The sequence below is a fragment of the Filicampus tigris genome, chromosome 5, assembly GCF_054856515.1.
Source record: "Filicampus tigris isolate MCC_2025a chromosome 5, RoL_Ftig_1.0, whole genome shotgun sequence".
Lineage (NCBI taxonomy): Eukaryota > Metazoa > Chordata > Actinopteri > Syngnathiformes > Syngnathidae > Filicampus > Filicampus tigris.
In genome coordinates this window covers 19852913-19874511 of record NC_141221.1, presented here as the reverse complement: position 1 = coordinate 19874511, position 21599 = coordinate 19852913, and the positions used below count along the sequence as shown (strand labels likewise).

Here is a 21599-nt window from a genome sequence, read left to right as displayed (position 1 = left end):
TTTTAATCACTGCAGGCAAACATGTTTGTAGTTAAAAAAAAAAGATGGCTCTCAGATAACTACGCTATGTGTAAAGGTCTACTGTACACTCTCATTGTGTACCTTATTTGCATTAGCGCCAGCTTGATCCAGTTTAAGGAGATGGTCTTCCTCATCCATCTTCATCTGCTGTTCAGCAAACGCCTCCTCACTTAGGCGGGAGCTCATTACTCACAATGGCAGCCATTTGAATCTTTCATCAGAGGGAATTTTAATTGAGCACTGGCAAATGTGTTTGGAACAATCGTGTCTCCGAAAGCAGAGTGCTGTGTGTTTGTGGACATATTTGTGAGTACGAGATTCATTGTGCACATTGGTATGATGATGATGCCGTCTGGTTGTGGAAACTGTTCACTTTAGAAGCCGGCCCACATGGGAGATGACAAGCTGTCGGTCTGTGGAGGCACTGTGTAATTCTCCGTCATTTAGTCTCAATATAATGGCACCTTGTAGTGTACACATGGGTACTTTTTGATTAGATTGTGTTGTTTAGCTGGTTATAATCCCTCTGAGTTGTAGGAACATCTGTCATCATAACAATCGTATTTTGCATTTACGTTGAATTCAAGTTCGATTTAATTCAGGTTAATAACGATGTTTTACATTCCCCAGTTCCCAAGCCTTAATCCTTAAAAGCTCAACAAAATGAGCTCTTTTTGCCCTCTAACTCTATTGCCTTACATTGTACAAAACTCTGTGTCCTCTAAATGAATCAAAAGAGAAAAACAATTACATGAGTCCATATGTGTATGTATGGATGTGCGTATGTATAATGCACTTATGACTGATGATGTTTTAAGAAGAATTATCTATCCCTTGGTTGCCTGAAGGGAATTTCCTCAGGATTATAGAACATCTTAAACCTCATGCATCCACCTCGCCCTGTTCTCTGACCCCAATGCTCCCTGTTTTATTAAATGTACCCGGCACTCAGAGGGCAAAAGGAGGAATAAACAGATGCGGTGCCTTCCATTAAAATTCATTTGAATTTGCGTGCTTGCGCGCATTTGTGTGTGTGTGTGTGTGTGTGGCTGTGGCCCCCTTGGAGTAGGAATGAACACGCAGTCATGTTTGATAGAAACATCCCATTTTCTTTGCAGCACACTCCCGAGAAAAGCATATGGTGCTGACACAGACTAAGCAAGTCATCATCCATATGAAAGTGAGGCAGATTTATGTTGTGGAAAGAGGTGACCGACGTTTCACTTTAGCTCACGCCAACACTTGATGAAATGAATTCAACGGCGGATTTTAGGTGCAGTCTGGCTTTGTGACTTCATGTTTGGTGAGGTGGCAGGGGAATGCAGTCTACATCAGGCCTACATGTGGTGGAAAGCCTTTAAATAAGTCACACGACATAAACATGAAGAAATTGTGCGGAGTTTTAATTTTCCATGGTATTGCCCTTTGCTTCCCTAACTTATTTGGTAATACTGAATTTCACATTGCCCTCACTCCCCGTTCTCTGGAAGCGTCTGTTTTTGACCCTCAGAAGCCCTCTGATGTTTTCTTCTCTCTACTTTAGGAGACGGAGATCAGTGCCAAGAGAAAGGAGTGTGAAGCGCTTGAGGCAGAGGTGAAGAAAAGAAATCAAACATGTCAGACTTTGGTAAGTGAAGAAAGCGCCCCGGCCTTAGAGTAAAAGGACGCAGGCAAAACATGATTCCGGGCTTTTGAATATCCCCTCTGATAAAATGAGTTTCATTCCCATGTAACGATGGCTTGATTCTCAGGTGGTGACGACAGAATGTGACGAATGGTAGCAATTAACTCGGAGTGTGTGATGCCACGAACCAGACAAGCTGTATGCAAGTGCTGTTCTCTGTGGGTTTTCTCTTGCTTTTTGTGTTTAGTAAATTGATCTCAAGGCTTATTTATAGCATCACAATAGTGTAGTCTGTACGGTCATCGATGTCATAGATACATGTATTTCTATGTCTTGAAGGACATGGTGTGAGCAAAAATGTCCTTCAGACTCAGTGGCGGCTGAGTATATATATATATATAGACTTTTGCAGTTTTTGTGTTAAAACGCATTGGTCAAGTACGAAATAATATACAGTATAATCCAATAATGTAATTGTTAGACCTGCTTTACGTCCATTGCTAAAAAGTGAGAAAAACCGAGCACCAGTAGCCCCTCTCATCTAATTGTTTATGTAGGAGGTGTACTTTATTATTGAGTGACTGTAAGTGTATATAACATATGGACTGGATAGTGACTGTTAAATATTGTCAACATTCCATTCTGACTTCATATTATATACCTTGGCCAGTTGGATGGCTTTTATTGAGAGGAATGTTACCGTGAAGAATGTTTTCCACCACGACTTAACAACACAATGATCTTGGGGGTTTCACCTCTGCAGTTATGTCAATCCCATAAGGCAGATAAGATATAAAAGATTTTTCCGTTATTATTATTTTATATTACACGGTGGATAAAGTGTATTTGGCCCAGACACTTTATGTTCGAGTTTAAGAGAGAAGGCGACTAACTGCTGCTTTAACGCTCCAATAGTGGATCCTAAAGTTTGGTCCCAACAGCCTCATAGTAGCGTGGTTGACTTTGCTGCTGTTGTTTACATTTATACAGTGGAAGTCCATATTCAGTGCCCGTACATGATAGTTCATTTTGTTTAACCTGAGGAAGCAGGAGAAGCACGGGAGGATAACCAGGAGTGAGAAGGTTCCAATAAAGAAAGAAGCTGGGGGATATTTAGCAGTCATTTAAATAACACTTTATGAATTCATCCCCTCGTATTCTCAAGCCCCCTTCTTTTGATGAGCTCTCTTTGTATGTTTCTCTTCCACAAATAAGCACTCCATTAACAGTATTTTCCTTACAGCGCTACGCTCGCATTCTCAGCCCACAGCAGCACTTCCCCTCCTGCCCATTGTCAGCCCACCGAGGCCAGGCAAAGCGCCCCCCCCCACCCCCACCCAAAGGACAAACTGTCCCCAAATGGCAATGGCGGGTTGTTCTCCAGAGCAGCACTTATCTCCTCCTACACTGAGCCTTGAGTACCGCTACACAAACACACACCAGAGCAGTGAACATGACTGAGAGCGCTTCAACTTGACAGTAAAGTCACCTCCTGTTTAGTGCAAACTCAAGTTTGCCCTGTCTTTCTCTTCTTTTGTCATCCTCTCGAAACACTTTCTTAGAGTGTTGTGGACATACAGTACAGAAGCAATTTGCTTCGAAAAAAAATGGGAATGCCAGCAGCTCATCACCTTGACAACAAAAGTCCCACATGAATCTAGGCAGTACTGGATTTATAGACACCGACTAACATTTTCTGTTGACCTGAAGATGCATACAGCCATATTCACACACATTAAAATATGTAATACGTTTTATTTTGATTCAACACAAAGATAATCAGTCTGCTTTCATGGAGGACTACAGAAATTGGATAATATTTACTGGTGAGAACCTGAATTTCAGAGCATTTGGACAATTAAAATTAAAAAAAGGTATCTCAATGATTATTCGATTATCATAAATAATTTGCGATTAATTGATTTGTTCTCGATTCATTGTCGCACCTCTACTTTGTTCGATTTGTGGGTCTTTGACTCAAGCTGTTGCGTTTATGGTCAGCCGCATGGCTTGAAAATGGGAATGTTCTGCTTTTTTGAGAGTTGATGCAACATTTCATTCCAGACAAGATGAAAGCAGTTTGGGCCAAGGGAGGAATTCCTGGAGGCAATGTGTGACATGTGATTTGATAATATGTGCATAACATACACCATAGTCTGAGTTCTGATGTAATACTATATGTAGAGTTCAGAAATGTGAACTATTTAATGCATTCTTGCAAGTACTGACGTCATGTGTGCGCAGGCAAGTTCAGCTACTGTGTCTGTGTGAATGACAGTAAATACAAGCATCTGGTACCGCCACCCTCTTGGGAATTAAGTGTACAACTCTAGTCCGTCAGCTGAGCATGTCTGAGCTCTTACCATGGCAACTTTGCAAGTGACACTTGAATATGTACTGTGCTAATCAAAGATCAATAGAGGGCAGACAGCAGAAAGTCAACAAGTCGCGAGAGTGCAGAGCGTCTCCGTGCTGTCACGTTGCGCTTGCTATCTGGTGTTGGAGGCCTGCTGTCTCGTTCCTCTTCCCCTCAACGGCGAGCTGTTTGCAAACACAACGCCTTCTGTTAAAAGTGTGATTGGCAGCGCTTTTATATGAGCCTCACGGCATGCATTTTATCCTCACAAGTACACTTCAATTGCCTCCATCTGAAGATTCGCAGTTCTCTCCGAGGATTTTACGTGCAGTAGATTTGAAGATGCGCTGTAATTTTGCACCGCCTTGGCTTTACGCTTTATGATCGAGCACATTTTACAGTGAGTGCCTAACAGACAGACTCCTCTGGTCATTTGGGTAAAGACAATGGATAAATAAGGATAGTTTTTATGTGTGTAGGATGTGTGTACAGAGCATCAGCGGATGAGGCTGCTGCATCTAGTGAGGGAGAGAGCGAGCCGAGTGTTTGCTTTATTGCTGTGTTAAACGGCACCACTGAGTCATCCGTCAGTCTGCTTGACATTAAGCACACATCTGTGGTCCACCAAGCTGAGTCAGGCCATGTCTAGACATAACCCACACTTCAATAAACAATAAGGAGCAACTCCACCAACACGCTAATTGCATCACATGTATTATTCATGTGATTATAGAGACTACAGTAGATGACACAAATATGTTAGCCTTACATAAGTAATCCCAGGAGACTCGCGGAGGTTCGATACAATTGCCATTTTGCGAGATAACCCGGCCATTGCTCCCTCAACGTGTATTTACACAAGATGACAATGTGTAACTGTGTCAACGCTTAAAAGGGCAAACAAACAGCAAGGCCGCTTGCTCTTACATCTCTCGTTATATGGTCTTTGTCATCGCTGTTTTCGTTTGTGAATTTAACGTGAAAACGCATGTAACTTGCACTGTATGTTGCCTCTAAATTGAGGCATCAATGGCTATGAAGAGATTTTGAAGCTATAAAAGGCTAACTTAATACCGGCTAAATTCAAATTCTGGTTTCCTCAATTCATAGAAAAGCAGATCGTCGATGTCAGTGTGTACATACTGTAATACTGTCCTCAGGCTTTAGTTTAGTCATGCTTTCATGCAGCAGGAACATGCTCATATATGAACATTATTTGTGCTTCACACAATCATATTCTTTCTCCAAAAATAAATCAGATTTTCACTCACCGCACAGTCCTAAATTCAGTGCTGCACAGACATTGACGTTTAACACTCTAAAAACAGTTGGGTTAAAAAGAACCAAATTCTGGGTCAGAAATAGACCGATCCATTAGTTGGGTCAATTAATCCTAACCCTAAACCAAGTTTCTGGGTTGTTTTTGCAGAAAGAAACCCCAAAAATTGGTCGTTTTGTACAAAACAACCTAAAGAATTGGTCTGTTTTGCACAAAACAATGCAAGAAAGTGGGTCAAACTGACCCAATTAGTGGATCGGTCCATTTTTGAATTGTGTTATTTTTAACGCAACTGTTTTTAGAGTGTTGATTAGTTTTCAAGCTCAGGACTGGAGGGTTTGTCCAATAATTTCATACGGTATATATGTGCCAAACACTCAGCGATCATGCTCCACCTTTAACTGCAACCTGTCTGGCATCGTCGCCTTGTAGAGTAGAAAGTCCTCCAAATTTCACCTTAGCAGCGATTGCGTACCACCACAATCAATTAAGCCAGTGGGTCAGCCGAGCATTCTTTAGTTCTTCTTCCCACAGTGTCGTATGAAAGCGGCACAACTTTCACTTTTGGAGAAAAAGAGGTCTAAAAGTGGAGCTTTGATAAAACACTCACTTTGCCGTTGGAGTAGCAACATTTGTTAAATGAGGATATGCATCCATCCATCAAAGGCAGAGCACGGGACTGCAAAGTGAACTTTTCCTATGACCAGCAAAGACCCGATGGTGCCATAATTCATATTCTGAACTCAAATACACAGCAAGGAAAACATTGAAAATACACTTGGAACACCTGGACAGGCAGTGTGTTTGCATGCACATGATTTGGGCAAACGACACATTTTCAGGCCATTTTGCAGCCACTTTTGAATTACAACGAGTTTTGATCACATTTTCAACGGAATGTTTCCAAAACACAAAGTAAGAAAAATATCAGTTTTCACTGCGCCTTCTTGTTTAATGTCAAGATCACGTATGCGACTTCACATTATATTACTCCACCTTTGCTGGTTTTTGGCTTGTTTTTAAATGATCTTTATTTGTATTGTACAAGACGGCGGTAATTCATGAATAAATGACATGGAGAACAATCTGCGGAATCAAACAGCTTATCCACATTGGGCACGTGATGGTGCATGAGAAGGTTCTCTGTGGGCGAGGAGGGCACCATCTTGGCCAATCCTTGTCCCCGAAAGTTATGTCAGACAATATAAAACATTCTGGGACACAATAACGTAATTAAGGGTAGGAGAAAACATTGAGCATTCGATGAAGATGAGCAATAGTGCCTCCACCGCCAGTATATAGCACTAATAACTGCGTGTGAGTTCACTGCACTTTATTTGGTGGCCTAAACCCAATTTTTCTTCTGCCTTTTTCTGCTTAGGAGAATGAGCTTCAAGACTTTTTCCAGGAGAACACGCACTTAAGCCTCCAATTTTTCAACGGCAGTCATAAATCATCTGAGTATGAGAGGGTAAGGAGCGACAACCAAGATGCACACTTGCTGTCGCATCTGCTTTTAAATGAGCCAATTTTGAATTTGCATGCATCAAAGTGAGAGTCTGCCATTTTGGATAGTTACCTCGCAACCCCCCCCCGCCCCACCAAAAAAGTGTCATGTATTATCTTTGTATATTTCAAATCATTTATTGCAATTGGATTTTAACAAAGAATGGGAAGAGTTTAACACCACTATGGAATGTGTGACACCGCCTTAGGGGATTGTGAAAGCTTGTCACTTTTAGTATTCTTTTAAGAATTTCATATAAATCTGCCTTCCTAAATTTCAATTTATTTAAGATGGTTCTGGACAAAGTTTTCTAGGGCTGGCGGGCACTTTGGAATAATAGTGCCCCACTGTCTGATGTGGGACACTAAGAGATCCTCTGATTATATAAAAACCATTCATCTCTTTCATCCCCATGACCTTAAAAGTCGTCTACAGTGAGTACAGAAAACTCAGCTACTAAATCAACAAAAAAGCTCAGTCTCAGTGGACAGTAAGGTAATTACATGAAGGGGTTTATTGGCAGATAGTTGCTGTTGGGGTTGCCGAAGAGTGGGATGCTGGTTATTGATGTCCTCTCGGGACTGTGGGGCAGCTGCCCCTGAATTGTTGTCAGCGTGGCTGATTAGGAGAAAAGCACTTGGCAGGCCTTGATTCCACACTAGTGGTGTGATTTCCATCAACTGCTGAATAAAACACGAAACCTAGCAAAGAGCAGCTCACCTGGGACTCGATTACAACACGTTGGTACCACATGGATCAGAACATGAATGTGTTAAGTTGACTATAGGGCTGGGCGATAAATTAAAATTTAATCATGAACGGCACTGTGTGTGTGTGTACAAGTTTGGATGTTAGAATTAGACAAATTGTATTTAAATACTGCTTCAACAAACATTGCCAGTGCTAATGCTAAAGTCAATGTGAAATCCTATTGACATGTTAACGGGAAATTAGCATCGACCTCCGGAGTGATATTCCTCCAAATAAAGGTCGTAAAACAATACTCAAAGACACATATTTTTTCCGATCTGTGAAAAACTAGTTATATTAATAGAACTCCATCCAGCGTTCTTCTACTACTCTTCTTATCTCATTGTAAGTGTGTGCTCCATGCATGCACGGCACCACACTGCTCCTACGAGGCCATGCGCGTGCAGCAGGAATAGTTACCTTAATTTATTGGTTTTTTTTATAACTATTATTTTGGTAAATTCATATTTTATAGTGTTACTAATTTAATTTCTGGTTGCTAAATCAAGTCATACTAAAATTTGAGTTTTCAACGATTCACAGAATTTTTGACGTGGCACAAACTACTGTACCCGAGATCCCAAGTTAGCCCAGTAAGTCCCAAGACTTGTGATATTAAAAACAGAACAGCAAAATAAGATAAATACGATAAAAAGACAAGGGGGGTGCTTATTCACGGTCTGAATGTGCGCTAAGATGCAATGCAGTAAAGATGTTTCTGCAGCAGAATGAAAACGCTTAAATTTTTCTACTGGACAAAAAGAATAGGGTGTTCAACAATAACGGAGGAATGGGAATGAGTCTAGGATGATAGTTTTGAGTAGTTGAGTTTTGGTTGTTGAATAGAGTAAATACTACGTTTTGAAGTCAATGAATAATCGTTTTTATTCATTGTGAAATAATAATAATTCAAAATAATTGTTCCATAATCACCCAGCCGCAGCCATTCCTATGATTGGGCCACATGTTGGTCAGACAGCCACCGGGAGGACACACTCATCGGCTACTGTTTGTGATTTACTTTTCCACTAGGACTGATTAGGAATTCGTGGCTGCTCTTAGAATGGCCGCACAAACCATTCACCTTGTTACTCATTGGGGGTCTCAAGGGCAGAAAGAATATAAAGTATAAGCAAACATTTGAGTGTGCGCAAACAGTCATCCATTTATTTTGTAGTCTGCTGACCTAGAGCGAGAGGCGGCGTACGTCCCGGACTACTCAATGTTGGATTCACAACGGTGCAAAATTCAAACGCAATCAGTGTTTTGTGTAAGGCTATTTGTAGACAGGTTGTGCGTTCAAGTGTCTGGGTTAAAATATGCTTTGCTCTTGAAATATGTTGGATGGCATTTTTGATCAAATGTTGACAAATGCATTTTTACAGCACTTCCAAATTAGGATCTAGGAACAAAACCGACGAGAGCAGTGTTTGTTGTCTCCTTGTTTTGTGTGCACAGGTGAAGTCTGAGTATGCCCAACTCAAAGATACGCTCGGTGCTGTGACGCAGGAGAGAGATTTAGCCCTGTGGGAGAGAAACCAGCTCCAAGGCAAACTGGAGAACCTAGAGCAGGTGCTCAAGGTGAGAAAAGCAGCTCAGTGGCTACGAGCGGATCTTCTTCAGGTTCCCAATTGAAGAGAACACCACTCCTTCACGTGCTAAACGACCTCCTTCTGGCTGTCTTATGCTGTACTCGTCGTCTAATGTCCCTGACGTGTCTGTTGCCTCCTAGTGTCGTGCTGGAATGTCTGACCGGGAGCGGTGAAAGAGTAGAAGCTGGCCGTTTCTCGCTTCTCTTCCAATATTTCATGCTTTCCCCATCCCCTCTCCCCCGCTAGAATTAAAAGGTATCACAGGTGTGTCTTTCCAGGAAGCAGCGTTGTTCAGCCCCTTCTGAATGCTTCTCCATTGGTTCGATGCGTACATACGTTTGAATGCTCACCTGGCTATCGGACCACAGCTGTGCGGAATGCGATTGATGCATGAGGCGGAGTGGAATAGCAAGACCGGGTCACCCCCATGATGACAATGTCACCGGCACACACATTGTCCTTGAGCTTCTTCTCCTGGCACGCATGTGTCATTGGCTTCTTTCACTTTATAGTGTCACAAACGTTCACTGGACGGGGCATATGAATGGATGACAGCAGGTGTACTGATTGAGCTCCATTCAGTGCTTTGTATTGAAGTCATGGATGATCACAGACAAGGAGGCGCACTTTGGAATTTGCTCACCCTTTTCATGTAACCCAACTCCGCTCTGAAGATACAACTTATACTGCCAGTAATGAGACTTCTGACAGGCATTGTGTTACCTAAAAGGGGAAGCATACTTGCTGTTTTTTTTTTCGATCCGCATCCATCTGTACCTTGGTGTAAATATTGATCCGATTACTGCTGCCGATCACTCGGTATGGACTGTTGTCACGCAGTGGTTGCTGTGATAAACGGCGGGAATGCTGAGAGATGAGATTTCTTGGGCGAAAGGTGTCCCACACCACGGACCGATTGCTAGTGGCTCACAGGGTCATTGAGAAAGCCCGCCAGCTGCACAAGTCAGCTATGTGAACCTCTGGAGTACCATCAGCAATAGTCTTAGACAAGCATTTACACTAATGCCATTGTAGATAAGCAGCCGCTTCTTTTTGCTCCCCTGCTCAACAGCAGTGTCATCTCTCAGTCTAAGAGCAAAATGCGCTTCTTATTCAGGGCGAGTGAGCTGCTGCTTTTCTCGGCTCATACGTTGTAGGGTTTCACTTCCATGATTCTGGACTTTTTCGACATTAAGGCAAAGCACACGTTTATGGACAGAAAGGAAATGTCGCGACGAGGATGCCGCAGCATGGCATCAAAAAGATTGCTCTGCCGTCATCCTTCTACTTCTTGCAGGCCGACGTGCTGTATTAATCAAACATGATCACCCTTAATGATTTTCTTTTGGCATTCTGGCTTGGAAACAGCATCTCTCAGCATTCACACCTAAATTTATGAGCGAACTGCAGTCTGTAGTCTATGTTGCGCTCATCCTTCAGGGTGTCAATTAGCTCGGTGCACTTTACACTGTTAACCAGCTTGTGCGTGTGCGTGTGCGTGATGCGGGTGGGCATGTAACACTTGTATTGAGTGGAATGCATAGTGAAGACCGGGGATGCACTTTGTATTGGCTCTTAGTACCACTAACATTAGCCGTCTTTATGCCCTCCCCACGCAATCTCCCTCCCTCCCTGGTCCCCCAACCTCTCATCCCCTGCGCACAGCATATGCGCGAGGCTGCGGAGCGGAGGCAGCAGCTCGAGTTGGAGCATGAGCAGGCCTTGGCTGTACTCAATGCAAAGCAGCAGGAGATTGACCTGCTTCAGAAGGTAAGAGAAGTCAGGTCGTTCAAAGGTAAAAGCTGCAAAGTTCTTGGCGGGTGTTCTTGTTCGCTCAGTCCGCGTTAGTGATGGGGTTCAACAAGCTTTTCTGCTCTCCGAGGCTGCGCCGCATGACAATAAGAGAGAAAGTCAACTGAAAGAGTCCTCTCACGAGGCATCTTTCCAACCATTTGTCATCCCTGGCACTACTAGAGCTGGTCACTGTGACCCAATCCCTCAGCTCTCTCTTCCCTGCCTAATCCTTCCTGTAATGCTACGTTCACACCGATCGCGGATGAGCGTTCCGCTCCGCGTTATTCGGTGGCGTTTGACCGCGGGAAATTTGAAACCTGAATGCCGCAGCCGCTTCATTCGCGCGCATCGGAGAGGGGAGGGGCTTGGCTTGGTAGTAGATGACGACCGGTAAAACAAAATAAAAAAGGTTTCGACATCGCAATCAAGTGGCCGACATTGTGCTAAAGCTAATGCAAACAATATTGCCGTCTTGGTCACGTTCAACAGCTGTGAAAAAAACGAAAGAAAGTAAAAACACGTGGTATGAGCTCCTCGCTCACGGTTCTTCAAGCCTGCTCTCTTTTTTCTTGTCCCTCTACTGGTAGCTGGCTGTGCCATGTGGCTCGATAATCTTTTCCTCTATTTTGCGCTTCCACACAAGACCCGCCGAGTGTACAGGACGCTGCGTGTGACGAAGTAGTGACTCCCCGATGCTGATTGGCTGCCGCGAGACGAACAGGGAAAAAGGTTAATTTGTTTTCTGCCGTGCCGAATGGACGAATGGGCGGATTTTCGGTGCTTCGCTCCGCGTCCCACCGCTCCAAACACATCATCCGCGCCAGAAACGCCCTCAACGGATTTGGTGTGAATGCAGCATAACATTTCAGAAGCACTCTTGTCTGTCACAAACAAGCAAATCACACATTCCCAATTGCAAAGTAGTTATGACACCTTTTAGAGCCCTGCTTATACAAAAGTGCTGGCCAAGGCCCTTTTGGTACTTGGCCTTTCTTTTTTGTGCACTGGAGCCGACTTTAATGTCAAAGCGAGTGGAGCAAAGGCTGAGATTGTTGATAGTGTGAACGTGATAAGAATTGGCACCAATTCTTTCTGTGTGCAGCTCAGTGTTGCTGCTCTAGTGCTGCGCTGACTTCACAGCCGGCCACTTGCAGGCAGCGTTTTCTGTCATTAGCGGAAGCTCATTACTGCTTTATCTGCCTTCAGACGCTCTGCATTCTCTTAAATTAATTGCCTGCAAAATAGATTTATGAAAGTGTTAAGTCAACGTACGCTTTCATATTTTCTCTCAGCAGATGTTCCCTGTTCTGAAAAGAAATGTTCTTTTCTGACTCATTATTCATTAACAGCTGATTTTTTTGCAACTACCCCATCATTTGCTTGGCTACACGAGCACAACACCACCGACAACACAAATCCAGTTTTGTCAGGGATAATTTTTGTTGACAAATGACCTTCTTTAAGGCTTCAACGGCCAGAACAACATGTTTACTGATTTGCTCTTGTTACCATTACAGAAGAAATAGAAACCACAGCTAAATCCGTTGTCATGGCTAGTATGTAATCGTAGAACCTTTTTGTTTCTCTTAGATACATAGAAAAAGTAAAGCGCAGCAGAATTAAACATCCGGAAAATGTTTAGTCCCATGTATCAAGACCAACCGGCCTTCAGCAACGTGTATTAACAAGTGTGCATTGGGAAGTGCTGTCAGGCACATGGTTTTTATATTCAGCCAAAGGGTGCTGGAATGCAAAGGGTCAACTATGCTCCGAAAAACGGAATAACTCCAACCTCGAAAAAAAAAATGGAACATTTAATCTGTTGTAATTGAAGTTTAGTTTGTTGTCCCCTTGGTGTCGTCTTTGGTCAGGTGTGAACAAAGTAATTGAATTGGAGTTCAGCCTGAACCAAAAGCTTGGAATGGTAGCAAATGACCCGTGTGCAGTTTGGCTGTGGCAACAAAGCAAATTGAGTTTGACCCATCCCATATGGCAAATCAACCAATTATGTTGCATACTGGTGATGGAATTCTCCATGTCAAGGTAGAAACTTTGCTCAGCTCAGCGGGCTGTCGGCACATGCTTGCGTCATCACAACATCCATTTTATCACTACCAACGTATGTTTTACGGAGCAAAATTCTATAACTTACAACTTGCTTGACCGAAGTAATTACTTGGCTTGACTTTGGTGGCGACTTGCTTGATTATTCTCCACAGTGACTTGGGACTTGCCTGAGAAAATGGAGGTTACAACCTGAGACTTATTTGTGACTTGCACTTATGTGACTTACTCGCACCTTTGCGGAGAAATGAGCCCAGAGCCAAATTGCAACAACAAATGTGATTTGTAATGTGAACGGAACGCATTGGTGAAGTGACACGCATGCACACAAAACACAATTCGAAAGCGCCTTCTTTTAGCCACTGACTGTTTTCTGTTTGTTTGTCTGCATTTGCTTAAGGCGCCTGTCTGTTTTGTCCAATATATGGGGCATTTATCTCCTTTTGACGACGTATAGGTTGGATGAGCGTGACCTGAGCAACCAGACTGCAGTCGCATCGGATACATATCCAATTTATATCCACATACGAAAGAGGCCTGGGTCGGGTTTGAACAAAACGGAATTGTACTGTTCACACTGACAAATAAACATTCAGAGGCTACATAACCCATTGAACACCCCCCATCCCCAAACAACAAAAAAAAAAAAATCAGAATCGACCTGTATGAACACAGCTGTAGACACACATCCGTGCAAAGTGAAGAAAATGATCCAGTCCTTTTTTTTTTTAATGTGAAGTTGGGGGATGGTATTTTCAAGGTACAGTCTTACAATTTCTTTCTTTTGAAACATTTTTTTTTTTTCGTTTTTGATTTTGGTCCAGATTTTTAATTTCGGTGCATCCTTAGTTTAATTCCCAATCAGTGACTTTGAGTGTGAATGGTTGTCTTTCTCTTTACTCTATGTGTCTGTTATGTAATCTGCCTTTTACCTGAAGTCACCTAGAAAAGGCTTTCAACTCTCCATGACCCTGAACATGATAAGTGGTCTACAAAATTAAACCATGGATGTTTATTAGCTGTGTTTCACATATACAGCAAGCTTCCTTCCTGTTTTCATTCATGAACACATTTCCAGTTTGAAAATAGACTGAGTTCAAAAACCCGTTGGTTTATTCTGACCAGAGAAATTGAGAACCTAGTAAACTCATTGAAACCTTCTTAGGTCTAATAAGAGCCTGTAAGATCTGTATCACAAATTTGGCATTTTTATATAGATGAAGATGTATACATATTATTATATTATATTCTTGGAAAAAGTGTTATGTTGTTATACTTTACTTTACAAGTGTGCCTAACATTATGGTTAGTGAATGTATTTTTGAACTTGCATGGATTGCGTGGACTTGTTCTATGTATTTTTACATTAATCAATCCCAAAGAAAACATACAGGTACTTCATTTTGTGAATACTGTGTGGTGAAACCCCAAGTAATAGCATCAAGAATGACGGTAATGCTATGTGATACAGAGAAAGTAAAAAATTGTTGCAACGAATTGGCTGTCATTTTTTTTCCCTCAGCACCAAAGACTAGAAAACTAACTCATCATGTTGACCTGATCTCAAGCACTATACATGTGTGTTCCAGGCTCAGGTTGAGGCTAAAAAGGAACATGAGGGCGCTGTCCATCTTTTAGAGGTGAGCTTCTGGACTGAGGGGCGGGGCTTTGTGTCAGTCTGTTCTTTGTGTAGTTCTCATAAATTCCTGCGGGATAGGCTCTGTTCACCCACTGTATTGGTCAACTAGCAAACAGTCATCCTACTTGTGCTCATTGTTTTTTTTAACATTTAGGTTAATGGTCGATTTGTTTTATTATGTGCATGACTGATTCCTTTTCTCTCTCTCTCTTTTTTTTCTTTTACTCTGTGTGCATTGATGCTTAGAACCACTTGGACAGCATGCAGGTATTTCATCTATTGATGTCCTGGATATTTTAACATCTTCTCCTGTGCTATTAGTGGAGGCACTTCAGTTTATTCTTTGTTCTTTGTGGCTCAACATTACAGCTAGTGCCGAAATAAATGCGCAATCCAACCATACTTTTAGAACAGTAAAGTCTACATAAACACATATAATTGTTATATTTCAGAGGATTTTGGTTTTGTGAGATACCTCTCTGGGGCCATTTCTGCCCACCCACTTCGCATTCTTCCCCCCATCAAAGCACACTCACACACAAGGCTCTGAAAAATGACTGACACTATAAACAAGACTTCTTTTTGCATTGATCACAGAGAAATATTCAGCCCATCTACCTTAATATTTGATGAAAAGATTTGACAAATAAAACTTTCATAGCATGCATCAAGTAAAAAAATGGTCGGCTGACGTCAATCACCTCACATGCCGCAACATTCGGTACACTGCATCATTCTGGCAGCTGTATCCAAACATTTTGCCCACCTAATAAGCTGAATCGATATCAGGATGACAGCATCTTTTTTGGAAAAAGAATTTGATTATTGGGGGATCTTATCAGATTCTTATGGTGTATCTAATGAAGTGCCTGGTCAAAGTGAAAGCCTATAAACCAACCACTCAGTTATATAATAACGATGCATATGATCAATGACTATTGCACGTGCATGTGTTGTCTCGTGCCTATTCACCACAGGTGTATGTTGGTGTGAAGTACTTATCTTTCCATGGAAATGTTGGTACTGTATATAACAGCAAGCATGGAACTACCTCAGTAGCATCACTGTATGGTCAACAACAACAAAATACATGGTGGTTAAAATAGCATTCACAACACATCTGCTTCACATAGTTTTTTTTTTTTTTTTGCTTTCCCATTGTGAAGTACAATAAGAATGGTTTGCCATTTGTTTGTCATTTGATTTAAAAAGAATGATTTAACTTTTTTTCCACATACAGTATGCATATTATATTGAAATGTTGTTAGACAGCAGCAGTAACACCCATTTTGTCTGTACTGCACATATTGTGGCAAAATGTACGTACCTGCATACAGTGTTGTGCTCTTCAGCATGTGATTATTCGGTGTCTTCCAACCTGTGGATTTTTTTTTACTTGTCATTTGTTGTGTTTCCAATCCAATTGTTCCCTCTGTCCTTTCCTAATATTTTTGTTTGTGACTCATACCACTCCTCTTTGCCCTCACCGCCATCAGGCCAAAGTGCGTGAGCTGGAGGAGAAATGTCGGAATCAGAGCGAGCAGTTCAACCTGCTGTCCAAAGAGCTGGAGAAGTTTCGTCTGCAAGCGGGGTTTGACATCCTCAGCACTGAACCTTTGACAGTGTGTGAATCTCCTGCTTCTCCCAACAAATCTCTGTCCCAGCTCCTAAATGGATTGGCAGCCCCCATAGGCAAAGGTGGGATTCAGATATGATCATTATTATGATCAGAAAAAAAAGGAAGGTTAATCTAAAACAGGTAGACTTGGGGGGCATATTTTTAGGTCTTTTGTAAAAGGGGTTTCTTTGTGAAGGGCGATCATACTGCACTCCAGAGCTGGTCATTTTACTAAAAATTGAGCGTCCATTACTTGTCATTCGTCTGCTGTGTGGGTACCCTTCCGTCGTCCGTCATTCGCCTTTTTTTCCGGGTGGATGAAAATAGTACCTGACTATAGGCCGGTCCGCCTCTTATTTTAAACCACTTGCCGTTGGTGAGTCCGACTAAACTTTCAGTAGCACCAACCCCCCCCCCCACCCCCCTGCTGCACTTTGGAAGCTTCTTCCCAACCTGGTCCCTCATTCAAATCTGCTCCCCAAGCAACAACAACTCACTATTGTTCATCGCCGCGCTCACCGTGGCCATCGAAGCATCACCACAAAAAATAGACTAATGACGGACTGCACACGAATGGCGGACTAAAGAAAGGTGTTTCCGTCTATGCTTAATCCGGCTATTTTAAAACTTTTCCCGTCATTCGTCAACAGTCAGCAAAAGTGGCGTCCCTCAGTGACGGATAGGTGGACCGGTCCATCACGTAGACGGAATAGCCAGCTCTGCTGCACTCTAAAAACAGCCGTGTTAAAAATAACACAATTTGAGGTAAAAAAATGAACCGATCCACTAAATGGGTCAATTTGACCCACCTTCTTGCGATGTTTTGTTCAGAACAGACCAATTTTTGGGGGTGTTTTCTGCAAAAACAACCCAGAAAGTTGGGTCAAATTGACCCAAGTAGTCGATCGGTCAATTTTTGACCCAAAATTGTGTTATTATTAACCCAACTGTTTTTAGAGTGCATGTGCAAATACTGTGCTCAAAGTCAAGCAAAAACAATGTAAAGCATCCAACGTTTTAATTTTTCACTGAACCTCTTGTAAATGTGGACATTTTGTTGCTTGAAAACCTTGTATTAGCAGTTGCATTAATGGGAATCATTTAGGTTATGTTGTTGTGCTGTAGTGCTTAAATAAACGACATAAATCACATAAAATCTCAGTTGTAGTTTTTATTCAAATTATAAATTCCATTTGAATTCCATTTATAAAGACCACTTGAAGATTAGTGTAAAGGAAAAAAGTTGCAACTGTATACTTTTAATCACTGTCATGTAAATGCCATACAGCGTCTGATTGGCTAATTGACACATTTCTAGTATAGCTTTCGACCTTGAATGGAATTTATTATTTTTTTACTGTCTTGTTTTCAGCTCTGTTGTTCGGATATGAGGCATGATGCCATGCTTTGATTGATCCACAGGTAGCGAGACTCCGACAAGCAGATCTTTGATATCGGAGTTCATTCGTCCACTCCAGACCAGTGGAGACAAACCAGAGCTTCTCTCCGTCAAGCCGACATTCCTTACTCGCAGTCGAGGCAGCAGTTCAGCAAGAACTCTTCTCTCCGAGGTTTTTGATAGTGTTCACTTGAATATTGTACAGCTACATGTAGACGCTAGATGGTGAATAAAGGAGAGCGACATCGTGGAAGAGTTTTTTTTTTTTTATTTTAAATCACAGGGAGAAAGATATTCTTCAAACTAGTTTGCCTTCCTTATATGCATTCCACATTCAGTGCAATTCCAGCGCAGCAAACTGGCATCTCCACAGTAGTTCTAGTTTCCATATTTTGGAAAAGGCGTGTGCAGCCCCTGCTGGGTTGTAAAGGCTGCTTAGCCTTAACAATCCAGCTTAGTTATTTTCTTTATTACTTTATTACCCACTGATTGACCTATTTAATAAACCTGAAAATGTCTTTCAAAGAACTGCATTTTTCTTCTCTAGATGGACAAAGAGCTCGGTTCAACCACCAGGTCTAAACCACGGTTTACGGGGAAGGTCCGTCTGTGTATAGCTCGCTACAGGTATGTTTAAAAAACAAAAAAACATTCTGAGATTTTGCAGATAACAATAGGGCCATAGTAACGTAGGCAAGACCGACAATTGTACAAGGAAAAAACAAACAAACGGAACATAATCAAAGAAAACAATATTATGGTTAGCACATCATCATTACTGCCTGCCTGCCTCTGTATCAATGTATAAAATCTCATTGACTTCATTAAAACGTTAGTTCTTTAATTTTTGCAATACATTTGTAGGAGTAGTCTAACTTTAGCTGTTTGGATATAATCTAATAAACAGTAGATTTCTGCTTTGCCAATCGCTTAACACCACAACACAAACGGGACAAATTCCTGTCAAACACTTAATGCTACATTTACAATATGTTCCCAGTGGCCACGGCAGCCCTGCTTGACCGAATAACAGTGAGCCATGGTATTTTGGCCATTTTTTTTCTGCATATATCTGCAAGTCGCGGTATCAAAGGCACAGTGCATTTGAGTCCCCTATTTACCATGGATGCCCATATGTTCCCTACCGGCCCGTCACGTTCTGATGGGGTCCCTCACCCGTCTCACATTCTGCTCGAGGTCTGACATGTTTTTCACATTCTGTCAAGGGCCTTGAGAGTTTAAACGTGGACGCTGGCCAGCTTTGGAACATATGATCATGATTTATACGATTTTAGCCGTGTCAGATCAAAGTTGATTGAAGCATGCCATCATGTTTACAGGTCTGTAAACCGTCACATGCCAAGATATGGCGTGCTTGAACACGACGAAACAGCTTCAGTACACAGTAGGTCACCACGAGAAACTTGACAAAACATGACAAAATGCGCAACAAGTCTGGCACAAAGTGACGACAGTTAAATTACACTGAACGCCCCACCCCATGTTGCGTCTTTCCAATTTTTTTTTCCTAGTGGGCTGAAATATGGTTTACGTGTCTGCCGGGAACACATTGTAAACTGTAAACATTACTAATAACTGGACCTGGCAAGCCAGTAATAGCATAGGTAAAATGTTCTTTTTTTCACCCATGATGTGTCTTTATTGATAATTATGTGATTTTATCGTTAAATCAATTAACCGTTTTACATGAAATGTTATTGTGGTTTTGGCCAATCCATTTATGTGAAACAGGGTAAGATTCTCTGTTTTGTGCTTTTGTGCTAGTTACAATCCTTATGATGGGCCAAATGAACATCCAGAAGCAGAGCTTCCCCTGGTGGCGGGAAAGTACCTCTATGTTTACGGAACAATGGATGAGGATGGCTTTTATGAAGGTCTGGTGCCTCATATAGTTTATTCTCCACTTTCTCAACCGTACCCACGTTGCCAACCGTCTCTTTCCCGTTTTGTATTTCAGGAGAGCTCCTAGATGGCCAACGTGGGCTCGTCCCCTCCAATTTTGTGGATTTTATACAGGAGGAGACAACCTCCGTTCAACACAGGGACTCAGTAGCTAAAGAACCTGGCAACCTCAACCACAGTAGCCTGGGACCTCAGAGACTGGGGGTCAGCAGGGGGATCGAGACAAGTTTAGGCAGCTTGCTGTCTGACAGTAAACACGGCTGTCCAAACAGCAGCGCCAGCCTGGGCGTGGACCTCCTGGGCTCCTCCAGCAATGGGACGGGAACCTTAGATGTCAATATTGACGAGGTCGGTGAAAATATTGTGCCTTATCCTCGCCGCATCAACCTGATTAAACAACTGGCTAAGAGTATCATCATTGGCTGGGACCCACCTGTGGTTCCTCCCGGCTGGGGCTCCATCAGTGGATACAATGTCTTGGTGGATAAGGAGATACGAATGAGTGTCCCCTACGGGGGCAGGACTAAGTCCCTTATTGAGAAACTCAATCTCGCAACCAACACCTACCGGATCTCCGTGCAGAGCGTTACTGAGCGCGGCTTGTCAGACGAGCTCCGGTGCACACTGCTGGTGGGAAAAGATGTGGTGGTGGCACCTTATTACCTGCGGGTGGACAACATCACGCAGGGCTCAGCTGAGCTCTCTTGGATGCCCAGCAACAGCAACTACAGTCACACCCTCTTCCTCAATGGCGCAGAGTACGACATGATAAAGGCTGGGGGGTATAAATACCAATTCTTCAACCTGAAGCCCATGACGGTTTACAAAGTGAAGGTTGTGGCACAGACGCACCAGGTGCCTTGGCAGCTTCCGACTGAGCAGAGGGACAAGAGGGAAATCTCTGTGGAGTTCTGCACTCAACCTGCAGGTGAGCCTGCAAATGAATTCACTATAAAACCAACCGTACCGTACATTCGGGATACCCAAGTAATTGTTCATCTATCACGAACACAACTTTTTGTATAATAGTACTATAACTTTGAACAAGTTGGGATGGTAGTTTGAATCACATTGCCGTTTGTGCTGTGCTTGAAATGTATAGTCTTGTAATCTTCCTGTGCACGTTACATGAAAAGCAAAGCAAAAAAAAACAAAAATTCATGTCACTGAAACTGTGGTCTTTTAAATATTTTTAAAAAAAGATATTAATATGCATAAAACGAACATTTCGAGTTAAAAGGAGTTTTGACAGGTGATATGACACCTTCTTGTGGCTGGATCCAATTCAGCCCTTGGTTAATAGGCAGTATGTCATGATATTTTTTGTTTTTAATTTGTTTTTGGGTTCCAAAAATGTTTGCACAAGTGGATAAGGGCTAATGGTCGCCTGTCATGTGTTTCACTGGCTGTGCTTTATGTGCTGGTTTCACCTGCTTATCAGACTCAATATTTAAAGAAGCAAAAGCAAATGTCGCACTTCATGTCAGGTTTGATGAATCTCATTGTACATACTAAATTAATATCTTTGAAGAAACTCCTGTCATAACCTGAAAAAGGAAACGTCTGGCACTTTTGCATAATTGGTAGACACAAACTTGAATGTGCCCTGTTAGTAGATAAGCTTCCGCATTTGTTTGCCTGACCAATCACGTTTGTACCTGTTTTTGCATGCATCATCTTTCGTAAATCAGACCCTATTATACATACGGTATGAGTGAATGTGAATGCAAATGTTTTAGTCAATAGGTGTCCTGCATTTGGCAGATGACCAGTCTAAGGTTTCTCTGGTCCAAAGTCAGCTGTGAAAGGCTCCACGTCACCAGCGGCCCTAATGAGGACAAGTGGAATAGAAAATTGATGGATAGATTTTCATTATTTTTTTCATTGGACCAAGTGTTTAAAATTATACAACACATGAAAGCAGACAATTAGGCATCAGATGAATGAATTCGGGGATGTGTGTGTGTGTGTGTAGGCGGAGTTATTGGAGATGTAAGGAGAGGGAGGCTGCGGCATGGCTTTAATTGATTGAA

The 21599-nt window shown here is 42.3% G+C and overlaps 1 protein-coding gene across 2 annotated transcripts in view; it reads left to right on the top strand.

Moving 5' to 3' along the window:
- Positions 1-21599, top strand: part of rimbp2b (RIMS binding protein 2b) — a 102200-nt gene that overhangs the window by 53836 nt on the left and 26765 nt on the right. The window contains exons 4-14 of one of the 2 annotated variants that reach the window (XM_086029816.1): positions 1565-1648; positions 6662-6751; positions 8996-9118; positions 10795-10899; positions 14577-14627; positions 14873-14893; positions 16123-16324; positions 17667-17815; positions 18191-18270; positions 19429-19538; positions 19622-20494. In XM_086029816.1, coding sequence (XP_085885942.1) covers positions 1565-1648; positions 6662-6751; positions 8996-9118; positions 10795-10899; positions 14577-14627; positions 14873-14893; positions 16123-16324; positions 17667-17815; positions 18191-18270; positions 19429-19538; positions 19622-20494 — 1888 coding nt within the window. The remainder of the gene's footprint in view (positions 1-1564; positions 1649-6661; positions 6752-8995; positions 9119-10794; positions 10900-14576; positions 14628-14872; positions 14894-16122; positions 16325-17666; positions 17816-18190; positions 18271-19428; positions 19539-19621; positions 20495-21599) is intronic. The other variant, XM_086029817.1, reaches the window with a different exon arrangement.